General features: G+C 41.6%; 1 protein-coding gene across 3 annotated transcripts in view; it reads left to right on the top strand.

Annotated features, from left to right (window-relative positions):
• ldlrad3 (low density lipoprotein receptor class A domain containing 3) overlaps positions 1-26,349 on the top strand; it is a 75,696-nt gene that overhangs the window by 46,851 nt on the left and 2,496 nt on the right. For 2 of the 3 annotated variants that reach the window (XM_022754485.1, XM_022754484.1), the window contains exon 5: positions 25,395-25,800. In XM_022754485.1, the coding sequence (XP_022610206.1) occupies positions 25,395-25,800 (406 nt within the window). The remainder of the gene's footprint in view (positions 1-25,394; positions 25,801-26,349) is intronic. The other variant, XM_022754486.1, reaches the window with a different exon arrangement.

The raw sequence follows: 26,349 nt of genomic DNA, 5'->3' as shown, positions 1-26,349 counted from the left end.
ATTGTTTACCATCACTTCTTGAAACCACTCTTTCTACACTTCTACTTAAATAGCTTCTTGGCCAGATTAGACCAAAGTGAGTCCAGGTTTGCCGTTAATAAGTGACACAGCACAAGTGTCAATCTCCAATTGAGCTGGCTTGTTCTGTGATGTCCATACACCAGCCAAAAGGACTGAATCATGTTCACTGGTCTGATATTGAACCATTAGATTGCTTAAGTGACACCATAAAATGGAAATCCCCAAAGAGGATAAAAACAAGCTCATTAGCTCACTGATTTGTGCTTCTTCGAGCATCACATTTGCATTAGAGTGTGTTAAGCTTGGCCTCGACTGCAGCGTTTCCCTGTTCCATCGACACTTGGCTTGGAAAGACGTGCCCCCTCTCTGGCCCCCCAGAGCACACTCACTGGTTGGCTGACAGCAGAAAGGAGGTGAGATCACAGTGTAAAGTGTGCAGTGCTTGGATGAGGCTCTCTCTCTCTTTAAGTATTTTCCTTCCTTCCATCTCTGCATTTCAGTCATTTACAACACCTCCACTCCACTTCACAGTACACTAGGTTTTTTTTTTTTTTAGAAAAATGTGCTTGTCTACTCTGTATTGTGCAAACTCCAATGAGGCTCACGAAGCCATTATCTTTCCTGAAGAATATCACATTAAAGAAGAACCAAAAGGTGTTGAGGCTGCACCAATACCAGATATCAACTGCTCATTAGTCACTCTGCTAAAAGTCCTCACTAGCTGCAAAGTGGTGGCAGATACTTTGACTACTTCTTTGCAAAAGTTTAGAGAGTATTAATTAAGTCTTTAATAGGTTCAGCATGCTGTAAAAGGAACTTAAAAGGAAAATTTAATCACTCCTCGTTTTCGGTTCCTCTTAGAAATGTTTCCTTACGTTTGCACAACAGACTTTTTTTTTTTTTTTTTTTTTTATCTCTGCTCCTGGCCTCGTTGTGGCCCAAGAGAAGAGAAAAATGCTGTTTTTGCATTTTTAAATTGCATTGAGTTCAAAATGGAGAAAATTATTAAATCAGAGCAAAGAGCTGCACTGAAATGGATTTCATTCTCTTGGATAACTTTGATGAATGTTGGCGAAATTTAGATACAGTACTTTTAAGAGATGGTTATGTGCCCAGAGCTCCATTTAATTTCGCCCACACAATTTTTTTTGACCACATTATCTTTTCTTCAGGCATATCTAAGGCACCCATCCATGAGTAGCAGAATCACTTAGTAGCATTACAAACTCTTGTCTGCTGGGGTAAATCATAATGTTTGACCAGAATTGGCATCTGAGTTCTGCAGAGGTTGAAAGGCGGGTGTGTTAAAGTGAGCAAGACTTGATAAAATATGAATTTAAAATTAAAGCAATCAGTACAGGCATCAGGTCCTCTATTGCATCTAATAAAAAGGAGTGGGTCCCTAAATGCCTCTCCTTTAGGCTGTGAAATCCCACTGATTGGCTGTCAGGTTGCTAGGAGTTATTTGGGAATGGAACACATCTTTCTTGGGGCTGAATACTTCAATATCTTTCCGTGCTTGATTTCTCCATGATGTGTATTTATTTATTGGTTAGTCTGACACTCACTAATGCAAGATTAATTATTACTAAGGGGCAGCATTATCCCCATAGAACTACTCACATGGCAATGGGCCAAAATGGTATGCAGCTATTAGGAGTAAACAGATATATAGCCTCGAGTGATGCATTAGGTGTCAGTCAGCTCTCACTCTAATGGGCTGGGTTATTTTCTGCAAATGCGTTTTCTGACAATACTGTAAGTGCGCATTCACCCATGATGCAGTTGAGCTGAAGGTCTTGCTCGACAGAGAAAGAGCCACGGCAATTATTAAGGTGTGATAGAATGCAGATGTGTGTTTGAGTGGTGATAAAGGTGAGGGTGCAGTGGTGTGTGTGTGTGTGTGTGTGTGTGTGTGTGTGTGTGTGTGTGTGTGTGTGTGTGTGTGTCTTTTGGAGGTTTGAGGATCCACGCATGTACTTGGTGTGTATGTTGTGTGTGTGTGTATGTGTCCATCAGGGAAATACAAAAAGAAGGAAGGCTTAAGTGGAACACAGGAAAAAGAAGAGTGCCTTGGAGAGAGAAAAGAGGGATTGCATGTCAGAGGGTGCGAGAGTCAGAAATGTGAGAGGGCGATGAGGGGTGGGAGGGGTGATTTGGGGGAGGGGGAATATGAAAAAAAAGAGTAAAATGTGAGTGTGAAGACGGTGGAGTGGAAGAGGGGAGGAATGCACGAGGGAGAGAGTGATAGAGAGTGTAAGGGAAGCTGATGGAGATGAGGGATTAGGGAGAGTGGCAAAGCCATTGAGGAAAAAAAGATAAAACCCTCTGGATTCATTGTGTAGAAAGACAGGGAATCAAGAGGGAGGACAAAGAAGCAGCGGCGATGGAAATGGTAGCTGGGGATGGGGGTCATGGGTGCTGGTGGAGAGAGAAAAACCACTAAAGGAGGGTAAAGAGAAGAGCCAAGTGGAGGAAAAGAAAGCAGGACATAAGACATCTGCAGAGATGGGGAATAAGCAGGAAGAAACCTGAGAGACAGGTGCAGGAAGCGAACGGAAGAGCAGAACAGAGAGGAGCACTGGGGAATGGGAAATAACAAAGTGAGTAATCAGGATGACTGAAGTTAAGCCAGAGGGGTAAGGTGGGAATGAAACAAAGCAGGGAGAAAGTGGGGATGAAAACAGCAAACAAAAATGAAGAACAAGAGTGTGGATGATGACAGGAGAGTGGAGGGATGAGAGAAGAACCACAGGATAGGATATTTCAGTAGGGGTCATACTTGAAGCTCAGAAACTGAACGGGGGGTGTAGATTAGTCCCTGCATGCAACAGTGGTCTCATTCATTACTGGATTCCGCATCATCTTTCTCATTTGCGGCCTCTCCTTTTTTTTCTTATTGCTCTCTCTCTCTCTCTCCTCTGTCTGTCTGAGTCACTCTGCTCATGTACCATTAACCTCCCATCAACTTCTCTCAGTTTTGATGTTTGGCTGCCATTTCCACCCTTTTCCCTTCACTTCTTTTTACCGTTTCACCTCCTCATCCCCCCACTGTCATGTTTCCTCTCATCATGTGCTTTCTGCTCTCGCCTCTGTTCTCTGCTGTTGCTTCCTCTGGCAGTCTGTGGTCACTTTGTTCAGTTGGGCAAGGTGTAAATGCAACATCAGAGATGGTAATGCCACTCTCTTCCTGCAGTGATGTTTTGTTTTTTACATCTATATATATATTTTTTTATCATCCTTTCTAACATCCCCCTCATCCTTTTTTTTCTCTCTCTCTCTCTCTCTCTCTGCATCTGCATCTGCCTCGCCCAGCCTTTCCCTTCCCATTGTTTGATAATCTCATATGGACGCCCACATGCAAGAGGCATGTTGAAGCCATGCTGGAGATTGAGAGAGCCAGCGGATAGGGAGAAAAAAGGAAAGAGATACAGTGAACAATAGGGAGAGATCTTTGTGATGAGTTCCACCTTTGCGCCGTCTCTTAAGCAGCTTTCTTTGGTGGAGAGAATGTGTAGAAAGTGAGGACAAGTACACCTGCAGGACAAATGTACATGCAAAGCTGTAGTAAAAGTTACTGTAGGTGCTTGGTAGTTGCACTTTAAGTTTACGGTTGCTACAGATATGGAGAGAGGAAAAAATACAACTCTATAAGTATTAAGTTTTACTTCAAACACTGTACTTTATAAAATACAAATCTTTTATTGATTGACAAAACAATGGACAACAGTATGAACCCATATGGAAGTGTCAAACTGTATTGACTGTACTTCATTTGTTCCCTCTTATACTGTATGTAAAATTACAAAACAAGCATTTGAAATCCAGAAAGTACTTTCATGCATATCAGTGACATTTTTATAGTTGACACATTTTCCTTTACATTGCTTTTAACTCGAGGCTGAACATACATATACCATTTGTAGCAGTAGCTTATCGGTGATCAGTACAGCATGACGGTTATATTTTGGTCTGCATGGTCCGCTGTTATAATAATCTTCCTAACTGCTTGGGTTTTTTATCTGAAAAACACATCACAAGCTTTTCTGACGCTGAGATAAGCCCAAATCCTGAAGCATGTAGCAATACATGTAGCGTTGATTTCAATGTGCTGCCTGGTGAGAACGACTGGAACATGGGTTTTGAAGTGCTCTCAGATTACAGATCATAATTTCAAGAAGATTGGAAGATAGATTTCAAGATTTCAAGATAAATTCCATTGCAAAACAAATGCGGTCAATATGTTTTGCATAACATTTTCAACATGATAAATGGATGAAACCCTAAACAGCTAAACACAGTGCTCTGAATCACTTCTACATTTTATTGGCTGAGTTTGACGTTTGATACCCAATCAGTGAAGGATATCGATGTTGATTGGCTAATCTACAAATTAACTTTGACCTTCCTAAACCTCTGGTGGGCCCCATGTTAGCTAACTGATTTCTTTTGATGTTTTCATTTTAATTGTCAGTGGAGCAGAGCCAACAATGACATCTCACTCAACGTCAGAATCAGAGTCAGAAATCACTTTGAACAATAAATCTTGTGGAATTTCCTTGGGTGTTGATGGTGGGTGGTGCAGGAAGAGCTGAATATGCAGTATGAATACATTTGCAACTCCCTTTGCCAGTGTTTAAATTGAAGGAATAGAAAAGCAGAAAATTGCTCTCATCTGCTTTACAGCTATCTTTCTTTCCTCTGTCGTTCTTTCTATTTATTTATTCATTCATCCATGTGTATGTGTTTGAGTATGCGTGTGTGGATGCTGTGCACTTCCAATGCTACTCTGATTGACATTACTGAGAATTTTGAATGTGCATTGTAACAATTGACACACTTGAATTTGGTAAGTAGTCATTTCAGTTGTCAGTGCATGGGGTTGCAGGGTCGCAGTACTTCATTTCATTTGCGTTTCAGGCCTGAGAAATACTCAAGAAAAACAACCTACAAGTGACCATCTCTGCTGGGGGATTTACCAAAGTAGAGTGAAATTTCTGCCCTGTGTGAGAAATACTTGCATAGCTGTCGTCCAGAAAGCAACCAGTATCTCGGATGAAAGCACACGAAGATCCGATTATAACAAGGAAAGTGTACAACCTTTGTCTTTGTCTTCAAACTGCAGGATTATTGCATTTGGAAGAATAGCTCCTTTTCACATGTTTAGATAAGACAGAAAAGCAGAGTGAAGCCTTCACACTTCTTTAAAGAATGTTCTTTCATCACGGTCACCGCCATTCAGTATTTGCACTGGCTTTCTGTCTGTGAAGGCTCATTACGAGGTCATAATGTGCATTTATTTACTTTTGTAATTATGAAACACTTCTTTATGTGCCTTTATTTTGTATGCACTGCGCTATAGGCGATTTCCTTGTAGACTATGCACAATAGACATGTTTAGACCAACTGGGTGTATTCCTGAGGGATGGCTTTCGAGTGATGTTTTATCGTAGCTAGCCTAGTTTCTCAAAGCAGCATTTTCCAGTTCTGCCAGTGTACTGGGAAACCTTTTAGCAGTGTTGGTATTCAGAGAAAGATCTTCAAAACTCATGGATGTGATTTCCTTTAAGTTGTTTTTTTCTTTCTTATTAAATTTAATTTCTTCTCCAAGAATTGAAACATTATAGTTACTTCTAAAAAAAAACAGAACTGTTTTTACTACTAAGTACTGAAAGGTGTCAGTAATTTACCTTTTAGAGAGTGGTAATTTTTTTTCATTTATTTACCTTATTGATACCATTCTTTTCACTTTGTTTCATTCCATCCTTTCAGTGCAGCACTGTGGTTCAAAGTAAAATACCCCAGATGGATCGCTATTAGATTTGGTAGGGACATCCTTTTCCCCAAAGGTTTGTTTGTTTGTTTGTTTGTTTGTTTGTTTGTTTGTTTGCTTAAGAAAATGGAGGTGCTAATTATTGCTTGAAAAAGATTGAGTGAAGTTGGTGAGATAGCTTCAAAAAGATGGAGGAAGGCAAACATAAAGCATTAAGTATTTGAGAAAACACTTTTGTGTTGTTTATTGGGGATTCAGTTTTTGAAAGAGCGGAAAAAAAACTAGGAATTCTATGAAGACAAATGTTTATATAATGTATAGTTTTAGCTTTAGTACTTCCCATGGTTTTTTGTGCTTGTAATAGCGGCTGTGTAAGTTGTGCCTCAACACAAACACCCTCCTCAGTAGAGCTACATGATAACCCTTTCTAACACAGTATCATACAGCTCCCTCAGGCTACAGATGATGCATAGCTGGAAGCTGCATTATTAATTAGATGGGCAAGTTGACTCACTTGCGCTGTGTGCCGCAGCTTGATGTGTGGTCTGTCTCATCTGCGGCTGCGTGGGCGAGATATTGTGTTTCTGTGCTACAGAATATGTGCATGCCCGCCTGAGCCTGGCGCTGATGGATGGGATCATCAATTAATGTGCATATTTTCAAAAGCAATAATCACAGGGAAGAAACAAATGTGTGTGAGCATCAATTACATTGGAAATGATGCAGCTCTGTATGTTAACGTACACTGCAGCTGGCTGTTATTGATTCGGGGGAACCCATTAATGTGGATGTCTAACCCATTAAAAGAGGCTCCTGCTGAGAATAAGGCGAATAAAGGATCAGCAGGCTTAAAGAAACTGAGTTGTTTGATACAACAAAGGCATCAGGGAGGGAGGGAGCAAAACAAACATTCATTGAGCTTTTAGTGATCAAATGATGGAAAGAATGACATCAATAAAGATGGACAAATAACTCATGAGACCACAACAGAAGGAATGAGCCAAAGATATTGAACAAGAAAGCCATACAGCAAGGGTAGAGGAAGAAAAAAGCCTGCCTTTCCCACTAATAAAGGTTAAACACACACTGAGCCCCACTGCTTCAATTCAGTCAATACGCCAATGGTCTGTTGTGGATACAGTAAATATACCGTATAGCAGCGCTTCTCAAGCATGCTTAGATGGCCTCAGAGCGCCATCTAGTTGGCCCGTGGAGGCAGGGGTATGCATAATTTTCATAATGTCAATGACCAGTTACGTTTGAATATCACCATGTTAATCACGACATATCATCAGGTAGAGGCAAACTGTTGGCTAACATTCCCTTAGATGCATCAACACAAAATCGATTGGTGTTTGAAATGAGAAAGTGATGTGGGAGGCAACCCCCTTACCAGCAAAAGCTCCAAAAAGTGCGCTGAGCAAAAATGAAAAAGTTTTGAAAAGTTTGGATTCATAATGGCAGGCAGTGATGCTGAGCTGAAAGCACAGTGTGTTGAATGTGGTGAAATCCTGTCAATTTAGGCAGTAACACCATCGAATCTCCAGAGCTCCCGGGATGTGTTGGGAAGCCAAAAGGATATTTCCTAAGGAATAGGGATGATCTTCAGGCACAACAGAAAATCTTCACAACATTAACAACTCGGTCAAAAGCCATTTTGAAAGCTAGCTATACAGTTTCTGCTTGTGTTGCAAGAAACCCTTAACGATGCCCAGCGCTGTGGATGTGTGCTGAGAGTTACTGGGGGTGTGGGGGGGCAGCTTCAACTGAAACTCAGTGAATACCAATCCCCAGTAGAGCCAAGAGCAGAAGAATTGTTGACACGAGTGATGACATTGAATGCCAACTTGTGGAAAGAATAAAGCCAAACCCAGAATGACGTTAGAAATGCCACTTCATTGTTGCAAAAAGCTTCCCACAAGAATGGCAGAGAATGTTATGTGCTACCTTGATCATTACCTCGCCAAAAAAGGTCTTGATTGGAAATACAGGTGTTTGCACAGACAACAATGCAGCAGTGACAGGAATACATCCTGCGTTGTTTCTTACATAGGGAACAGTAACAGAGATAATGTCACCAGAATTAAACAAAGTCATGAGCATATCTGCAAAAACTGTTAATTATATTTAAAAGAAAGGCATTCAACCCAAGGTGTTTTGCTGCTCTGTGTGAAGGACTTGATGCAGATCATGTGCGGCCCTTGTACCACAGTGAAGTGAAGTGACTTTCAAGAGGACGTGTGCTTCATCACCTTTTTGAACTAAGAAAAAGATGTGCACATATTTCTGGAAGAGTAGCACTCCCATCTTGCTGAGCATTACACTGATGGTAACTTTGGTGCAAAACTGGCCTACATATCAAATATATTCAAGAAAAAATATATAATATTATTTGCAACAAAAGAGTCAAGGAAGGACGATTCGACATATTTTCCCTCCTAAGTAAAACTTTGGAAGCTGTTGGAGTATTTTTGCCTCAGTTGTCACAAAAGTTTGACTACTTCCCAGAGGACCCACGACATGGAAACCTTTGCATTTTGGAACCTTTCTCTGTGGATCCTGCATCAGAAGACTTGGCTCTATCCACTGTGTTTATAAAAGTGAACTGATGGAACTATCAGCACACAGCAGCCCGAAGCTTCAGCTCACACAAGTTGACCTTGCTTCATTCTGGAAACTGGCTGCCAGTCAATATCCCCCTCTGTCAAAACAAGGCAATCAAATTTCTGTTGCCCTTCACCACCACCTACTTATGAGAGCCAGGGTTTTGCACTGTGATGGTCACAAAATCAAAGGCAAGGAACAAACTAAAAGCAACTTTGAATGATATTGTGGATGTCAACATCTCACCACGACTTGGTCTCATTATTTCCCAGAAGCAAGCCTAAATGTCTCACTGGGTGTAAACAGAATATTTATTTTCAGCTGACAGTGACATAACACATACAGTATTTACAGCCCAGTTTATTTATATATTTTGTTATCTTATGTTTTTTTTTTTCAGAAAAAAAATCGGGCCTGTATAGTACATGCACAATTGATTTTAAGAAGCATCGATTCTAATTGGCTGTGTTGTGCAAAAGCCTCTCCCTTCAGCGACAAGAGGAGTTTTGTTCTATTTTCTTGTGGTTAATGAAGCTGTGGTGTTATAAATAGCCAGGAGAAGAGGTGCCAAGGAATGCTGTTTACCACATCTTCACAATTTATCGAACATTGCCGTTCAGTCTTTTTGGTCTTCAAGAAGACGTCAGTCAGCTATTTCCAGCTGTGCACTTCGCTTGATGTGCAAGAAGATGCAAATGGAAGTGCAGGGAGAGAAGAAGAGAGTGAGAGACAAGAGAAAGATTGAGATGCAGTAATAGCTAGCATGTGTGCAGAAGACTATACTATGCTAGATGTAGCAGGTGCGCTGTTCCTCGCCCCTCCTAGTGCAGCGCTGTGGTTTTCGTCCCCCTGATTGCTCGGCGGTGCCACACCTTTTATATACGGGTCTGGTTCCATCCGCCTCCCTGTCTCTTGTCATCCGGGGCCATTCGTCCACTGTGGTGGTGTGGTGTGGTGTGGCTAGTGCAGGTGTGAGGAGCCATTGTGGTGTGGCTGTGCGCACACCGGAGCGCTGTTTGGCGTGTTGGCCATCGTGGCGCACGCTCGTTCTGCTGTGTACAGGTGTCGGATTACTGTCGCGGTGGGGACCGGGCTGCCCCGCTGGAAGCCCCTTGTGTGGGTTTGTGCATCCTCGTGTTTGGTCCAGGCAGAAGTCGGGGAGTAACTCCGCTGCTTGGCCTGCTGTGACGCTGCGTCGGTGAGGTCGATTCGGAAACTGTTTCACCGCCACGGCTCGCTGGACGGCGTTGCTGTTTTGGCTCTATCGGTCTACATGATTTTACTATTTGTTTTATTGTTTGTTTGATTTTACTAGTACCTGCTTCCGCTGTCTAATTACTGCTGTGTCGATGCGGCTGTCGTAGCCGCTGTCTTGTTTATTGGTTTATACAAGTATTTAGTTATTTTGAACATTGATTTAATTTCATTTGATTTCTTTTGTATTGTTGTTTGTATTCTATTTGAGATTTAATTCTTTTTGTTTTGTTAAGACGATTATTCATTTGAGTACCGTTTCACTGAGTTTGATTTCTTTTGTAGATTGTTAATTGCCTGTCATATTATATTTGAGAAGTTAGATTATTTTGTTATTTACTTTATTACTTATTGTTTGGTGTGTGTGTGTGTGTGTGTGTGTGTAGTGGTAAGGTGTGGCCATTTTATTGTTCTTTCTCTCCCTGTGGACAGGTGCTGTGGGCTCCGGGTGGCTACCCAATCCCTGGTGGTGGTTCTTCACGTTTTCAGTTTGTGTGTGTGCAGTGTCACAGGTGTTTTAGTTTCCCCCCTCCCTCATTGGTTTCGGGCCGCCGAGGTAACCCAGCACTGTCCATTCCCCCTTCTCCTTTGGCCCTGTGTCTAACATTATATGCTTTAGACAGCATTTATGGAACATTCTTTTAGTAATCATTGTTTTATAAAGTTTGTATTATGAACATTGTCTTTTGCCCCGTGGTGATTACGAACTTACGTAGCTTTTAGCTTTTGTTTATAAATATTTGTTATTATTTCCTGGAGTGCAATTCCCCAGGTGGTGTTGTTCGGCAACAAACTCATCCTATGACCGCCACTTTGCCACATATACTTAGCATGCCTTCTGGTGAGGCAAACTAAGGTTCCTGCGGAGATTTTGTTATGTCCCCTCCGGCTCCTAATTGTTCGTGCAGACCGCACAGTGTTCTTCACAGATCGGCTCCACCTTGCCCTCCCATACGTAAAAGGTCATGACTTCAAATACTTATCTCAGACAACGCTCTGGGACCAGCCTTATCTCTGACCTCCAGGTACCAGCCTCCCTTTAGGCCCTGATCCCCAATCTTTCCATGCTTCCTCAACCCTAGCTGTCACACTCAAGAGTAAATATGTACAAGCTGCACAACTGACCATCATGCTCCACTTCTTATCACTCAGACAGAGCCCATTGATTCCACTCTAGCTGAACACAGAGATATGCGCAGGAGCCATGGACCTTCAGCGATGGGCTGTGTTGTTCTGTTGTTTGACTGTGATAAAAGACGCAGCGGCTCCTTATGCTTCCACCAGCCTGACCAGGTCTATTGTTCAGGAGAAGGGATTAGATGGTGGAATAAGCATCAGGGGTCTTGCTCTGTTTCTTTACCAGGAGAAGAATGGGGCAGAAGCACAGCCAAGGGAAGACAGGCATTGTAAGTGGGCACTGATATTTTGTGTGTGTGTGCGCATGCGTGTGTATGCATGGCTGCAAAAGACATTCATGCTCATTGCAGACATTTTGTCATATGTTTGCGTGCGTGCGTGTGTGTGTGTGTGTGTGTCTCTGCCATATGTATTGTATGTGTTCATATGTGTGTGTCTTTGCAAGGTTTATCCCACTTGATCTGAAGCCAGATCCTGGCCTGACTTCCCTTTGCCCCTCTCCCCTCTGAGCTCAGACTTATTGTAGCGTGGGCTGCCAGGATAAAGTGGGCCTGCGGTGTGGGGGCGGGGGAGCTGCTGCTCACTGTACCTTTAACAGATAAGTCTTGAGCAGGCTGTCAATGCTGCCCTTTGGCCTTGAATGTCATTTCCTGGCCCTTGTGCATACTAATGGATGCACACATATACCGTGTACACAGATTACTAAACCAAGGTTTTGCCTGTTTGTGTTTTTCATTTCCATCTTCTTTTTTATCTCCTTACCCATAGTACTAAACAGGCCAGATTATGCAGCAATATATGAAAGCGGCAGTCAACCTTAAAATCTGCCGCTGGCGGGTATGAGCTACATGTATGGTAAACTCTTCAGTGATTGAAGTGCTAACATTTTGGGAAATTAATCCTGGTAGAAAATAGCTGAAATTATTCTATAACTGTCCATTTTCTACATTGTAATTAAGAAAGTGATCTCTACACACTTTAATTAATCCTGTCTGTGTCACTATCATATCTGCGCTGATAACTAAATCAAGTGCTTTCAACTGGAACCTCACTCACTGAAACACAGTCTCCTGTCACCACCGTTTCTCAGTAGATAAGGTTACCAAGAGGAATGTACTGCTTGTGTGCTCACGCAGGTTCTCGTGTGTGTGTGTGTTTGTGAGTGTGTGTGGTACTTGTGAGTGCACAGTTGCCGTCAAAGATAAACTTCAGAGTGCTGCAGCATTTACTTATAGTACTATGAAAATCCTGTATAGAAATTTGTCTTAACTTTTTTATTCCATGTTACTGCTCTCTCAGAACACATTATCTGTGTATTTGGAATGGGAACATTAAGTGCTCTGCTTTTGACACATCCCGAAATGCGGTTACATTAATTTACTCTGAACGATATGAAAATAATTGGATTTTAACTCGCAGCTCAAAGTATTGCAACTTTCTATACAAGCAGAAAAAAAGATGTCAACTAATGCTTACAAATGGATTATTTTTTAACAGAATCCAATGCTGTATAGATATTTTTTTTTTTTTTTAAAAAGACAGTGCATCTTTACATGTCATCATTTCAACACTGATACAATAAGCTGCACCACAGCAGCCTCTTTTAACCAGCTTAAACCTCCTCTGTAGCCCTGCCTGCCACCAGGGCACTTTGGGACAAACTCAGCAGGTGAAACTGTGAGTGCAAGGCCAGACCAAGGCATATCCGAACTAAGCAGCTGCTTAGGGCCCCTGTGGCCACCAGGGATGATATTTTTTTGACTCACTATACTATGACGTTTTTTATGCCATACTATACTATGATGTTTTCTACCATTATTATAACATGGTGGTACAGTGGATAAAACTGTTGCCTCAAACTGCGAAGGTTGTGGGTTTGAATCCCGGCCATAGGGCCTTTCTGTGTGGAGTTTACGTGTTCTCCCTGTTTATGCAACATATGTCTATGGTATATACCTACAATATAAACAGACCTACTAAAATACATGTTTCTATTAGCTAGACATATATGACAATATAAGTTATTGATCCAATTTCTAACAGGTTTCACACGTAATATTTACATAAATAGGCTATACTTTATATACAAGTATTATTTTACTTCATGTGTACATATATGCAGATTCAACACATGTACATACTGTATATTACATTTGGGTATGGGCATTTCTAAATTTAAATTCAGATCTTGTATGTTAATAAACTGTTTGGTTGACGGCATTAAAAACTCAATCTCTATGTTTTGGACGGGTGGCGGGATTGTTGCATCCCTACCAATGTTGAGACCATACCTACGCCCTTGGCCAAATTAAATTCTGCTTAGGGCCCCATAAAGGCTTGGGCCGGTTCTGTGTGAGTTGCAGCTTGGGGAATGACTGATGTTTTAACTGCCACTTGTGTGATCAATAAAGCTGACATCTACACTCGACATTCGCACAATCACCTGAAAGCAAACAACAATAACCATGCACTAGTTTGATCGCTAGTGGGGGTTTGGCTAAGCACTCACAGTCTAACTCACACATACACAAGGATATTGTAACACCACTGACAGCTACAGTATGTGCAGCAAGTTTTTTTTTTAGATAGGATAGATGTTTTTCCAATCTGTAGAATTTGTCCTGCACACCATCCTTCCTTATTTGTGCATTCTAGGACGCTATGACATTGGGGATTTGAGAATTAGCGACTGAAATGCAAATGTTTTAATGGGAGAAGTGAGAAATGTTCCTTTTCATGTTATCTCTATAGGATTCTTCCAGGCTTTGCCTCCCAACAGCACAGAATATAAATGCCTGTCACGTTTCAAATTTTTTTGAAGTCTCATAACAAAATTCAGGTGCCCACATGAACATTAAAGCAGCTTTTTTCTCGCTGCAATCATTCTTCCAATTAATGCTTGCCATTAAAAGATCTCATCCTAATGTGTTTGAAATGTAAGTGATGGGGGAACAAATCTGCAGCCCTCCTTCTATGCAAAGCCATGTGGATATCTTCCAAAGTTAGAGTCTTTTTAGTGCAAAATTCTCTTTTTGTTTACTTCAGCTCAGAGGAGAAACACAGTCCAGGGAAACATTAAGAGGAATTTAACACTAAAAAGACTGTAAGACTGTAATAAGCTTCAGATAAATGTTGGACAGAAATTTCTTTTTGCACAAAACGAGGGCTGTGCATTTTGTCCCTCATCACATAAGAAGAGCTCTTTTAATGGCCAGTATGAACAGGATGAATGATTCAATGAAGTAAATCCTTTAATGCAGCTCTAGAGAGGAAGTTTCAAAACATTCCCCAAGTACAGTTAAATCACCATGCAACAATAGCAAGCAATGACTAAGCAAAGGGAGGGTTCATTATGATGGATTAACAATTTCAAATAAGCTTTCTGTCTCCACAAGTTTATTCTCAGCAGTAACAAGAATGAAACTCAAAGAAGCAGAAATTATTCTGAAACTTTGTATGTTTTGAAAAATATTTGGTAATAAGCGCTAATAGTAGATAATGACTTCAAACACTCAAAACCACTAATGTGATACTTTGAATTCAACACTGTTCAACACTGATGATTTTTTTCCCATTCTCAGAAAAGGTGCGTACTAAGTTGTTGGTTTAGGACAGGAGCACATTTTTCAAGTTGGAAAATCCTTTCAGTCGAAGCGCGTGATGACACACAGACCTCTGAGAGCTTTGAAGAGCTATGAAACAAAGATGCTGGCTGACAGTGAGACTTAAATTAATGGTAAGGAGAACAAAGAAATGAGTGTGAGTGAGCAACATAAGAATTGGGAAATAAGGAACAATGTCATTGATAAAGAGTGAGTACAGCAAGAACAGAGAAGATGTAGGATGCTCGTAGTGCTGTGCAGTCCTCACTACTGTATTACCCAGTTATTACAAGACTACAACTGTGAGAGCACTAACACCCTGCTGCTCCTGCCAGACTCTCAGTAATTGGGCTTAGTTTTAAATAGTCTTTCTCTTTTACTGTGTGCTTCTAAAATAGTCTCCAAATAACCATGTGACGGCATCATTAGCTGATGAGCTCAGCCTTATCCTCCTCTGCATCAAACAATCTCTTTCATCATATTTTTTTGGTCAGGCTGCCTCTGGCACCATTTAACTTCTTATTTGACCTTGTATCTGACTTCTAATAAATCTTCATATTAGACACCAAAGGTAATGGAAAGAAAATATGGTGTTTTACTTGGTGAAAGATGCCCATCCACAGTCCCTACAAAATACCTGTGTATCAATCGTGTCCTCTAGGACAAACAGCAGATAAATGTGAAAGCAGGGCATTTGGATTCAGCACTGTGCTCCCATAATTCTGTTCTCACAGATTTTGACAGATTATGGCCTACTTTAGGGTGTTAGATCATTTTTGTGGCAGGAATATATTTCAACAAAGAAAAAAAAGTACATCCATTTTGTAAGTGATTCGCATTCTGAATTTTCACATTTGAGCTTAATGAACATCCTAGCTAGCACTCTTCTTCAACATCCAACCCCAAATAGTGCTACTTCTGTGTTGTATGAAAGTTTTATAAGTCACTAAAACCAATTCTCTCTCAACAGTCAGTCCTCCTATATCATCCTACTGTCACTCAGGCTGTCAGATGAGTCTGCATGTCCTCTGTGTCTCCTGCATGTCATCCTGCCTGCTGTTTTGTCGGTCTAGCTGCAGGCTACGGTTTATAATAGTCTCCTGTCCCTCCTGAGGGGGCCTGGTTCTTGCCTGCAGATCCCATCCCTGCACACAGGCCTGAATAAGACTCTTAATCTCCACAGTCTTATCACTCATCTCTATCACATCCAGGCTTTGGGCGCTATCTGTGTGTGCGCATGTGTCAGGCGTATGTGAGTTCTGTTTGTGTCCACTCTCCTAACCCACCTTTCAGCCCCAAAGAACAGTTGCCATGGTGACCGCACCCGTCAGGTTTGGTGGGACGGGCTAGTAGTTAAAGCCTTTCAACAATCCCGAGCAACCTCTCACCCTCCCTCTTCTTCCTTTTCCTCCAGGAAAAAAAATAGCCCACCCTTCACCACTATGCTACTCCAATGAAAGGGTTTCTAAAAAAGAAAGAGCTGAACTGAAACTCCCACTTGTGCGCCACCGCTGAAGTACATAACCTGTTACAAATCGAACAATGAGTGACACGTCTTTTTTGCTGCAGCTCCTACTGAGTCTGATTCTCTGTGATACACAAGCAAAAGTGATATTCATAGCCCATTTTTTCACTGGCGTCTGAAGCCTTTTATTCATGAACATACCTTAGAGTATTCCCCACATGTGCATGAACCAATAAAAATACACGAACAGTATGCCCCCTCAGTTTACAACTTAAGAATGTAGCTCCATACAAAAATGAAAATCAAATATTGTACTTAGTGACGTGAGTCTCAAAATTAAGGTTGGTATTAAATAAGACACCTAAGTTGCTGACAGAAAAGAGGCAGAGTGAGGATTTTATATCTATATGCACATTGTCAGGGCCACTGATAATATTCTAATTTTTTTTTGCTGGATGTATCTGAAGGGAGTTAACAGACATCCAGTTTTTCATGTCAAATAGACACTCTTTTATGGTGGACAAGCTAGTGGGGTTTTCAGGCTTTACCGGTACATATATCAGAGTATCATCAGCATAGAAATAGTAGTTAATGTATATAATATAAAAGGAAAAAAAGAATTGGTCCCAAAATGGAGCCCAGGGGCACCCCAGAATGTACTATGGTGGGGGATGAAACATAATCACCAATAGAAATAAAACATTTATGGTTAGAGAAACAAGAGGTAAAGCAGTAGTAGTAATTTGTATTGTTATTGGTTATTAAATCAGTGTTGCTATTAAAAATACTTAGAGTAGTATATCTCACTTCATTCATCAGCCATGCTACTTTCTTAACCCTAACCTTGCTCTCTATTATTTTACAGTCACTATTTATCAGTCACTCGTCTTTCTCTCACCTGCCCTTCAACCTCGCACGTCCTGTCTTTCCCACTGTCCCTCCTTTCTGCTTCTTCCTCTTTGTCCTCTCCCGTGGATGTTCTCCAGATGCTGAAGTCATCCATTAACTCTAACCCACCTCCCTTCCACTCCTCTGGCCGCCCACAGTAAGCTGTGACTGAGTGTTATGGGGGGGTCTGATAGTGGCAAGCAATGGAGCGGACAAGTTATTACAGGACAGGCAAATAGAGGCCCGATGAAGCATGAAAACTTCCCTTCCCCAAAGCGCCACACACACACACATACAGTACATACTGAGGGATATGCAGACTGAAGGACAGAAATGGAGACAGACAAAAACACATGAGTACAACAGAAATATACTTTATGGTTTCTTGGAAGAAGCCATAGAGACATGCAGAAGTTCTTAATGAGAAAAAAGATAGGCAGGCTTATACAGTACTACACACACACATAGAGCCTGCCCATTAATGCCTTCTTTCTTTGTGCATGCTAACGAGAACAGACATATAGTACATGACAGGGCACAGCAACAGGAACAGGGTGACAGCATGGGACATGAATATTAATACTAGGATGCCGAAGGGATCTGGAACAGTCCTGTCGTAGAGCAGTTAACATGCTTTGCTTCCCAGCGTTGCTTGGCAGAGCAGCTTTCAATCAATCAATCTTTCATGTCCCACCAGGGGGAAGTTTGTTGGCAGCAAGGATTTATAAAAACAATAACACATAACAGAGGACAGGGTGATCACACGCTAAAGTGAAGGGTGCAATTCCTAAGGTCTCAAGAGAGTAAAGGCCTAGGATGTAGACGAAAATGCTGAATTAAAGTTCAAACAGTTCAGTTGAATTTTAAAACCAGCCACAATAAATGAAGCTCTCAGTCCTTTGGTTTAAAAATGTTGGCAGCCTGAAATGATTGCATGAAGGCAATTGCTCAAAAGGCTCTGGCATTGGGTGTAGGTCAGAGCGATAAAGTATTTCATTTGCCGCAAATACATTGTGTCAAGCAAGCAGCCACCTAATGAAAAATCCACTGTCCTCAATGGGAGGACACTGGACCTGTACAGACTTTGGTCAAATGTGGTGAAAACTTCAAATGTTTCAAGGTCTCTGTTATATAAAATACACCTTAATGTTTCACAGGTTCTTAGGAGGGATGCCTGCATCAAAAGCCATTTATCAGTGTTCCCTGAGTTACTGCTGGTCTCATCTGTAAGATACAGCACACAAACAAACACCATACATCTCAGGTGCAATAGTGAAAACATGCGAGCGGGGATAGAGGTGAGGCATGGACTCCATTTATGCGTGGAATTAAAGTTTGATCTGTATCTGGGCGTCTTATCTAGGTAAAGAAGATTGGATGTTAATGGAAGGTGCTTGAACACTATCAGAATGTGACTGTGGGAGACAGACCACCTCTGGTGTTGATCAGGCTGGCAGACTGATTGGATTGCAGTAGACAGTGTCCACTCATGGGTTGGAAGTGAAATCACTGCTGGCTCTTGATCTGCTACTAGCCAAGATGATTCACTAAGAAAAGAAAAAAAAAGCACAATTCTCATCTCCAAAATCAACAAGAAAACAATGAAACATTCACAGATGTGGCAAAAAGCAATTGCTGTAACAATCACCTTTTTGTTTTCACATACCTCCTGTAGAGAAGGTCTGTACAGTATCCCCACCTCACCTGCATGTTTTTTGTTGACAATAGATGAACCTCCTGCCTCCTCACCCACTCACCTGCTTTGCATAGTGTGCATAAAAAATGTGACCAAATCGCAATGCAGGCAGAATGCAGGCAAGAAGAAAGGGAAAAATTGCCAGGAGTAAATGCAGTGGAGTGAGTGTGTTATATTCCGGATGCAGACTCAGGTTTCATAGCAGGTGTAAATTGGGTCAGAAAGACAGTAAAAGTGGGATAGTTTCAGTCTTATAATCCTTTTTAGCAAAGTTTATTGCGACCACAACCACCACAGTCACTTTTAAGAGTTTGTTTTTCACCATCTTGATTCCACTCTCTGGTATTGGAGTCTGAAGTGAGTAGAGTGCTCCAAACAACCCACAAGTTGCCGTTTGTAGTCCCCCACCCCCACAATTTTTTTTCAGATTCCTCCACCATGTGGCATGGGTTTAGTTAGCTCACTCTGGACCAGGATGAAAGGATCTCTGGGATTTTGTTTGTATTGCTGTTTTTACGTGTGTGAGCATCAGAAAGCAGTCCGTGTGTGAGTGTGTTTGAACTTTACCTTTGAACTTACTGTAAGGTATGTTCATGAATCTATGTGCCTAGCAGGCGTGCACTCTCTGTGTGACTGTATGTTAATTACACATGTGTGCATCTCTTTGTGGGTATGTTTGAAGCCAGATGGCCCCCAACGCAACACAACACTCAACTCAATACACACCCTCCCCCCTGCTCTGGATGCCCGCCCAATACTAACAGATGAAGTGTGTATGTGTGTGTGTGTGTGTGTGTGTATATATATATATATATATATATATATATATATGTGACCAAGTAAAAATGTGAACTGTCTGCCCCCTAGTGGTTCTCTTCTCTTCTCTTCTCTTCTCTTCTCTTTTCTTCTCTTCTCTTCTCATGTTCCCGTCATCTATATGGAACTTAATGTGCTGTCACTGGTTCTGCACCTCATTTTATCACTCTGTCGTTGTGGGCGTAGCTGTGGCAACAGGGCTGCTAAATCTGCCAAATGATCCAGCAGCCCCACACCTGTAATTAACGTCAGACAAAGTGACTCTGCAATAAGGGGAAGCGTGTGCTGTGACCAACCTCCATCAGCTGAAGACAACCACACTCGACACGTAGCAGCAAATGCTGAAGCCAGGGAATGATTATTTCGCCCACCCCACCCCACCTCCTCACTTTGGACTTTTTTTTAAAGATGGCACTTTGTGAATGTGAAATGAGCCTTCAGTGCATAGGGAAAGTACAGCACATCTGTGCAGCCCCTATCTTTTCCCCCAGGAATGAGCCAGAGGGGGGAAATATCTCCATTCCCTTTATTCAGAGGCGCTTTAAGTGTGGCAATTAAGATATGTGGAGTCTTTTATTAGCCCGATTTCTTTTCATTTTATTTTGCTCATTCATCTTTGAATAAGCGTATTCTGACAGTTGTTAGTTAGCATATTCAGTGGCAGGTAGCCAATCAGGATAAAGGAATGCGCCCCATTTAAAAAAAGAAAAGAAAAAGCTTGTATCTCAGCAACCTAATGGCATGTTTGCTGTTGATCTGCGGCATAGTTTGATTAAAGACAGACAAAGGAGTGCTTCAGAGCTTGTTTTAATCACTACATGCTCAATAGCCTATTGTGCACTAACATCGGCCCTCACTTTGCTTCAGTTGCTGCATACAGTTTTCTGTGTTAGTGGGGCGCGTATGTGTGCACCAGTGTTCTGTCTCATCTTGGTCTGTGTCTCTCAGTGGATTCAATGGATTTCTGTTTTCACTTGACTTCAACTCAGATCTATTGTGATGTGAAAGCTTCCTCTCCTGTTGCTCATGGGCTGTGTAATGTAATCTTGGGGTAGTCTTTAGAAGGTGGTGTTTTCTAAGTTAGTATCAATGAGTAAAACACACACGCACACACACACAAATATTTAGTTATGTATGTAGAGACAGTAATTTAGATATTATCATGTGGACAGTCTCATGAGGAATAAAAAAATAGATACAGTTATTTAATTGAATAATTTGAGTAAGATACTACTTGGATTTTTAAGACAGTTGCCAGGGATCTTAAAGGCGAATAACAATATCAACAACAACAAAAAACACAGATAATGATGTATTTGTTTTTTGACATTGGCATACACCATAACCAAGATGCTCTATTCTGTTTCACTGTGACTTAAAGATGAAGACATGTACACAGTTCCACAGTGGACAAACTACATCATGTAGTTGCCACACACTGTTTCAAAATTACATTTTTGCCTGGTATGACCTCGCTACACCCTGACAACCACAGAACTACGTTTAGCTCCTTTTATTTCACACAGAAGTAGAAGAAAAAAGGAAACTGTCAAAAAAAATGAGGATTTGTTTCCAGGTTTACAAAAGATGGCACAAGAAGAGAAGAGAGCAACACTAAACGGGATGTAGGCAGAAAGAGTGAATTTCTGGTACTGAAGGCATACAGCAGGGGGTCTGGGTGACTCAGCCTCTTTTAATAGATTTAAGGCTAGTTTGGAACAGCGTGTGTGAAGTTAAATGTCTTTAGTCTGCGATTGAGGAGTATGCACATGTAAGTTGAAAAGACATAATATTCATCTCCTTGCTCCCTCTCCCTTTAGACATCCACATCTGTTTCTAGCTTTATCCTCTTCAACTCCTCTCATCTGTCCACTGTTGTGCTGCCTGACCTCTCTGCGTCCCTATAATTCTCTCCTCTCATGCAGGGGTAATAAGATTGATGCAGGCTTGAGATAATGAAATGCAAAAAAAGTGGTAGACTATTGGAGAAAGAAAGGCAGTGAAAGAGGGAACAGGATGGGATTGTGCAAAATGAAAGTAAGAGAAAGTGGAGAAAGATTGAATAGAGATTCAATAGGTTTTTTTCTGCCATTGATAAGCATTCTATTGAGTGCATAATCCAGGCTGAGTGCAGTTGTTGTATATCATAAAGACATGGTACATGTCATCTCCATGTCAGTAAATTACCAACAAGAGGGGAGCAGAGTGGGATAGAGGGAGGAGAGGAGAGGGAAGAGCTCTGGAAAGCACAAAGCCGAGGGGGAGGGAGAGGGAGATATTAGAGGAGAAACAAGAGGGGGAAACAAAAGGCACCAGCCGTGGTGGAGCGGAGGCGAGAGGGGAGGAGAGGGGAGGGGAGGGGAGAGGATGAGATGGAGAGATGTGGAGAGGAGGCACTCTCATGTAATTAAAGTGGCCTAGTTGAAAGGCTGCACCTTGCCCCCCTCCCCAAGCCTCCACATATGGCAGGTTTATGAAGACAGTATAGAAGGGGTGCGGTTAGAGGTGCCAGCGTCCCTGGGAGAACTGCAGAGTTAGGTTTTTAATGTGGAACACAAGTGCATCTATGTGCAGACCCCTTTTTAACAAGCAGCTTCACCCAGAAATACTGGGTGGGGTAATGTTTCCCCCGTCAAGATGTTTTGAAATTCCTGGTAATTTCCCTTTATCTTTCACTGATCCGCCCACAGAACAAAAGCCAAAACTCTCACACGCTGCTAGTATTTTAGAAAAGTTACATAATAATGAACATTGTTATAGACTCAATTCACAACCTTGTTTGTCCCTCCTTTCAAAATCACAGCAGCAAAGTCAACAGTGTAGCAAAACCTCAACAACTTGGTTCAAACTCAAGGCAAAGTCAGGCCATCAAAAGTAGCCCACTGTCATTTAGCTAGACCATGCCCATATTGTTTAAAATATCAATACTGTTATCTTTTTGCATATAACTGAATAGTCAATGTTAGGTCAATATGGTCAAGCTTGCATTATTAGTGAAAGAAGCTTTTAGCTAACTATTGTAACCATTTGTCTAATAACTATGTCATCTGTTTATCAATTAGCTACTACAGCCATTTATTTACTCTCTTAGCTAATTCAACCATTATCCTTGATCTTGTTTTATTAATCATTTATCTGTTACTTTAAGTTTTTAACTATTTCAACAGTTTATTTATCTGTTGAAACTTTTAGCTAGCTTTTTCGACTTTGGAGTTCCTCCAGTCCTCTGTCGACTGCAAAAGTACCCTATGGGGTATTAAGTACCCCTGGTTGGGAATCATTGATCTGCTTCAAAAAGAGTTTGAAATTAAAAGTTTGAAAGTGCATTCAAGTTCATTGATTTGAATCATCTGTCCTATACCTAAGTTAGATTACTCTCTTTGATCTTGAAGTGTGCAGAAATGTTAATCTATAGAATTTGAAATAAAAAGACTGCATCAGACTTTGGAGTGTGTGACTTTTTTTCCCCCTTTTTCCTTTGATGTTACTTAAACACAACATCTGGTCTTGGCTTAGCTATCCAGGACTTTGATGTGTGAATCCATTCTTTACAGAGATGAAATTTACTTTTAAAAGCTAACACCAAGATTCGCAGATAGAAAACTAATAGTTTTATCCTGAGTGCATGTGTCCATAAGGTGCTGGTGTGTGATTCGGTCTCTTTCTCTTTTTCTCCCGGTCTTTTCATCTCTTGTGTGATTTGAAACAGCCTTTCAGGCCTCTATTGCTAATGTACCGAGTAGGCTGCCATTGTTAATGTTACAGCATTATGAGTTCCTTTTGTGTGTGTTACTCTCTGCTCCCAGAGGCCTGCACTGAAACCTGATAGGCAGCATAGGGTGGCAGCGGTGGGATCTCTTTATTTGTGCTTTTTTTTACTAGGTAATTATGGAAATAATTCTTCTTTGTTTTGGCCTTTCTCTGCTGACAGTCCAGTTCATAATTAATTGGTAGCATGAAAGACTGGCCAATTTTAAATCACAAGGGAGGGGTCGAGGGGGCTTGTTTTATTGGCCGGTGCCTGGTTGGGGCGGTGGGCGGGTGGAGCATCTGAATTAGATTAGATTTAATTAAGGCATAGGGCCCCTGACTACACATTGGTTCATAAATAGGCTGTTTGCCAAGCTGGGAATTCAACAGTGTGTGCACACACATACACACACGGCTGAAGACTCCTCAAGGCCTTCAAGGTCAGGTAGACAGGGGAAACATGCAGCATGGTGTCTGGAAGAAAGAGAGAACATGCTGAAAAAAACTCCTCCTCTAATGATAGCTTGCTGGTTTGTCCACACAAATGCTCTGACAAATACTGAGCTTTTAAAATCTCTCTAACCCCCAGCACCTTCTTCTTAAAGGAACAGTTTGATATTTGGGGAAATACACTTAACTCCTGAGAGATAGATAAGAAGACTGATACCACCCTCATGTCTGTCCATTAATTATGAAGCAGCTGGATAGCTTAGCTTAGCATAAAGACTGGAAACAGGGGAAAACAGCTAGCTTCAGTCTGTCAGACGGTGACAAGATATGCTTACAATCACCTCTAGAGCTCACTATATAACATGTTTTATCTCACTTGTTTAATCTGAATTAAAAAGATAGGGTGTCCTCTCATAGGCATTTTATTTGACAATGTAGATCAGACCTGTAACTCCCTTTAACATGGTCACACTGGTTGACTTTTTGCACACGTTCGGTTTGATTCTCTGCAGCCCTGTAGCTCTAGCTTGTACATGTGGAGGGAATCTCTGTGCTAAACACAATATCCCCCAAGAGCCTGTAAGTCTATGTAAGCTTGGAATACTTCAAAAAGCTCCAAAAAGGCTTGCCTGCTTTGCAGTTTCAGGGGATCTAATCCTTACAGATGGAAGCATTTTCAGACTATTGATTCAACCCCGAGATATCTCGTAATGGTCATTTCCTGGCAAGCTTTCTGTGCAATATCCTCAACTGTCAGCGTGATGGCTAGTGGACAGAGATGTGAGTTCTTTTAACTATATTAGCCTTTAATACACACAGTGTGTTGAGGAGCAACACAAAAACCTCAAACACAGAACATAGAAAGTGTCTCAGTGAGTGTTTTGAACCTTTTATGAGGCACACAGAGGTTTGATGTTTATAGGCCCCAGAGGCATTAGTGTAATTTGAAGTGAAACAGCAACTGTAAAATACTTTTATGTAACCCATTCCTCATTAGCACATCCTCTCTGCAGATCCGTAATAAATAGGATTCCTTCCACTCTCCCTCCCTCTCTCTTTAGTGCAACAGTACTGTCTGCCGGTAAGCAGCTGAAACACCATTTACATGAGCGTCACCCCGAGTGCCTGATTGAAATTCTCACACTGTAATATCAGTCAGCGGAAATGTTTAAGCGCTATTCCCTCATCCCATCTGGAATAATAAGATGCAGTGCTCTCTGGCATTACACTAGTCCCTTTCCTCATTTCAGGCCAGCGAGTTGGCTGCTGTGCGTTTCTTACTGCTGGCCACAGCTCTCATCGTGAACATTCCCCGGACTACTAAGTAGTTTGCAGACTCCCCCTTTCCCTGTGACAAACATGGTAATCTGTGACGGCCCCTGGTGTTCCTCTGCCTTCTCTCATCTTCAACGCTGAGCAACTCAAGTCGTGTTTTATCTAAAGCTGCTGTAAGCTGTTTTGCCCTCACAAAGAATTATTTAGCCTCTCTGTTCTTTCTCTTTATTCATAATAAAGAGTGGGGTCCCTACTTTTAAATTGGGTTCCTACTTTTCAAAAGTAGCCTCTGCTCTGTACAAGATGCTGGAGCTCTTGGGGAGAGTCTGTTTGCTGTTTTGCTTATTATGTTGCGCTGTCATCTCCAAGAGAGGCTGCCTCTGCTGAATCACACAGAACACATTTCAAAATGAACCTGAAAACAATTTACTGCTTGATATTCATAACCGTCCACTTCACTCCCGTCTTCATTCCCTTGGCTCTGCAACTCCACAACTCATCCTTCTGTTTCCTCAACCTCCTGTTCCGTTAAATTGTTTACCCCGTCTCCATGCTTCCTTCCTCCATTCCCCTCTGTGTCTCCCACACTACTGACTCTTTTCCCCAAGCTCCGGCATCATCCCATCATCAATTTGCTCGTCATCTCCTTCCTCTCTCCTACAGAAGCTCCTGGACAGGACTTTGTGACACTGGACTACCGTCTGCGCTACTACCCCAGCATCACGTACGCCGTCATCGGCAGCGCCGTCATCTTCGTCCTGGTGGTGGCATTGCTGGCCTTGGTGCTGCATCACCAGAGGAAGCGGAGCGTCCTGCTGCCCAGAGGCGTAAGAGGGAGCTCACATCATCACCACCACCACCACCAGCCCCTGCTGCTGTCCCGTCTGGTCATCTTGGACCGTGGCCACGTACATCCCGGAGGTCCAGGTCTCTCCCCCGGCTCCCCCACCACAGCGGGCCAATACAGCTCAACTCCTCAGGCACTGCAGCTGCTGTCTGGGACCCTGTATCGCTCCGGACTCTCCATGGACTCACCTCCGTCATACTCTCAAGCTGTTCTTGATGCCAGGTGAAAGGAATAATGATTCTAACAGCTGTATGGAAGTTAATAATCTTTTGTCTATAGCCATAAAGATTTGCACTGTGAACCAGGACTAAACCAAATGCAGAAACCATGGTGTTGAAAGTTGCAAATAACAACTCGAGAAAATATAAGCTAATTTAGTATATTAATACAAGATAATAAAAGTGTAATTTCATTCGCTCATTGGCTAATTTGTCTCATACATTTAATTTTCATACATAGTAAAGAATGCTATTTGAAATATCAGCAGGGAAAGCACAAACACAATCAATTAATCCTCTAATCTATTAGTTACTCATTTACTCATATAGTCATTTATTTAACAAACAAGAATGCTGCTGTTTAAAAAGCTCATCATAAGTTACTAAAAAAACAGAAACACATAGTATTTGCTAAAATATCTAAGTAATATTGATGTTGAGCAAGATATTCCTATTTAAAACATCACTATGCTTGCTTTTGTCATGTTCAGAGTTACTCAAAATGAGTAGCAAAGTGAATCATAATATAGTGGGAAAGAAGTCAAATGGAAAA

Source organism: Seriola dumerili, unplaced genomic scaffold (genome assembly GCF_002260705.1).
Source record: "Seriola dumerili isolate Sdu_G_001 unplaced genomic scaffold, Sdu_1.0 BDQW01000219.1, whole genome shotgun sequence".
Taxonomy (NCBI): domain Eukaryota; kingdom Metazoa; phylum Chordata; class Actinopteri; order Carangiformes; family Carangidae; genus Seriola; species Seriola dumerili.
The sequence above is the reverse complement of the archived record's forward strand: the minus strand, read 5'-3'. Positions and strand labels throughout refer to the sequence as shown.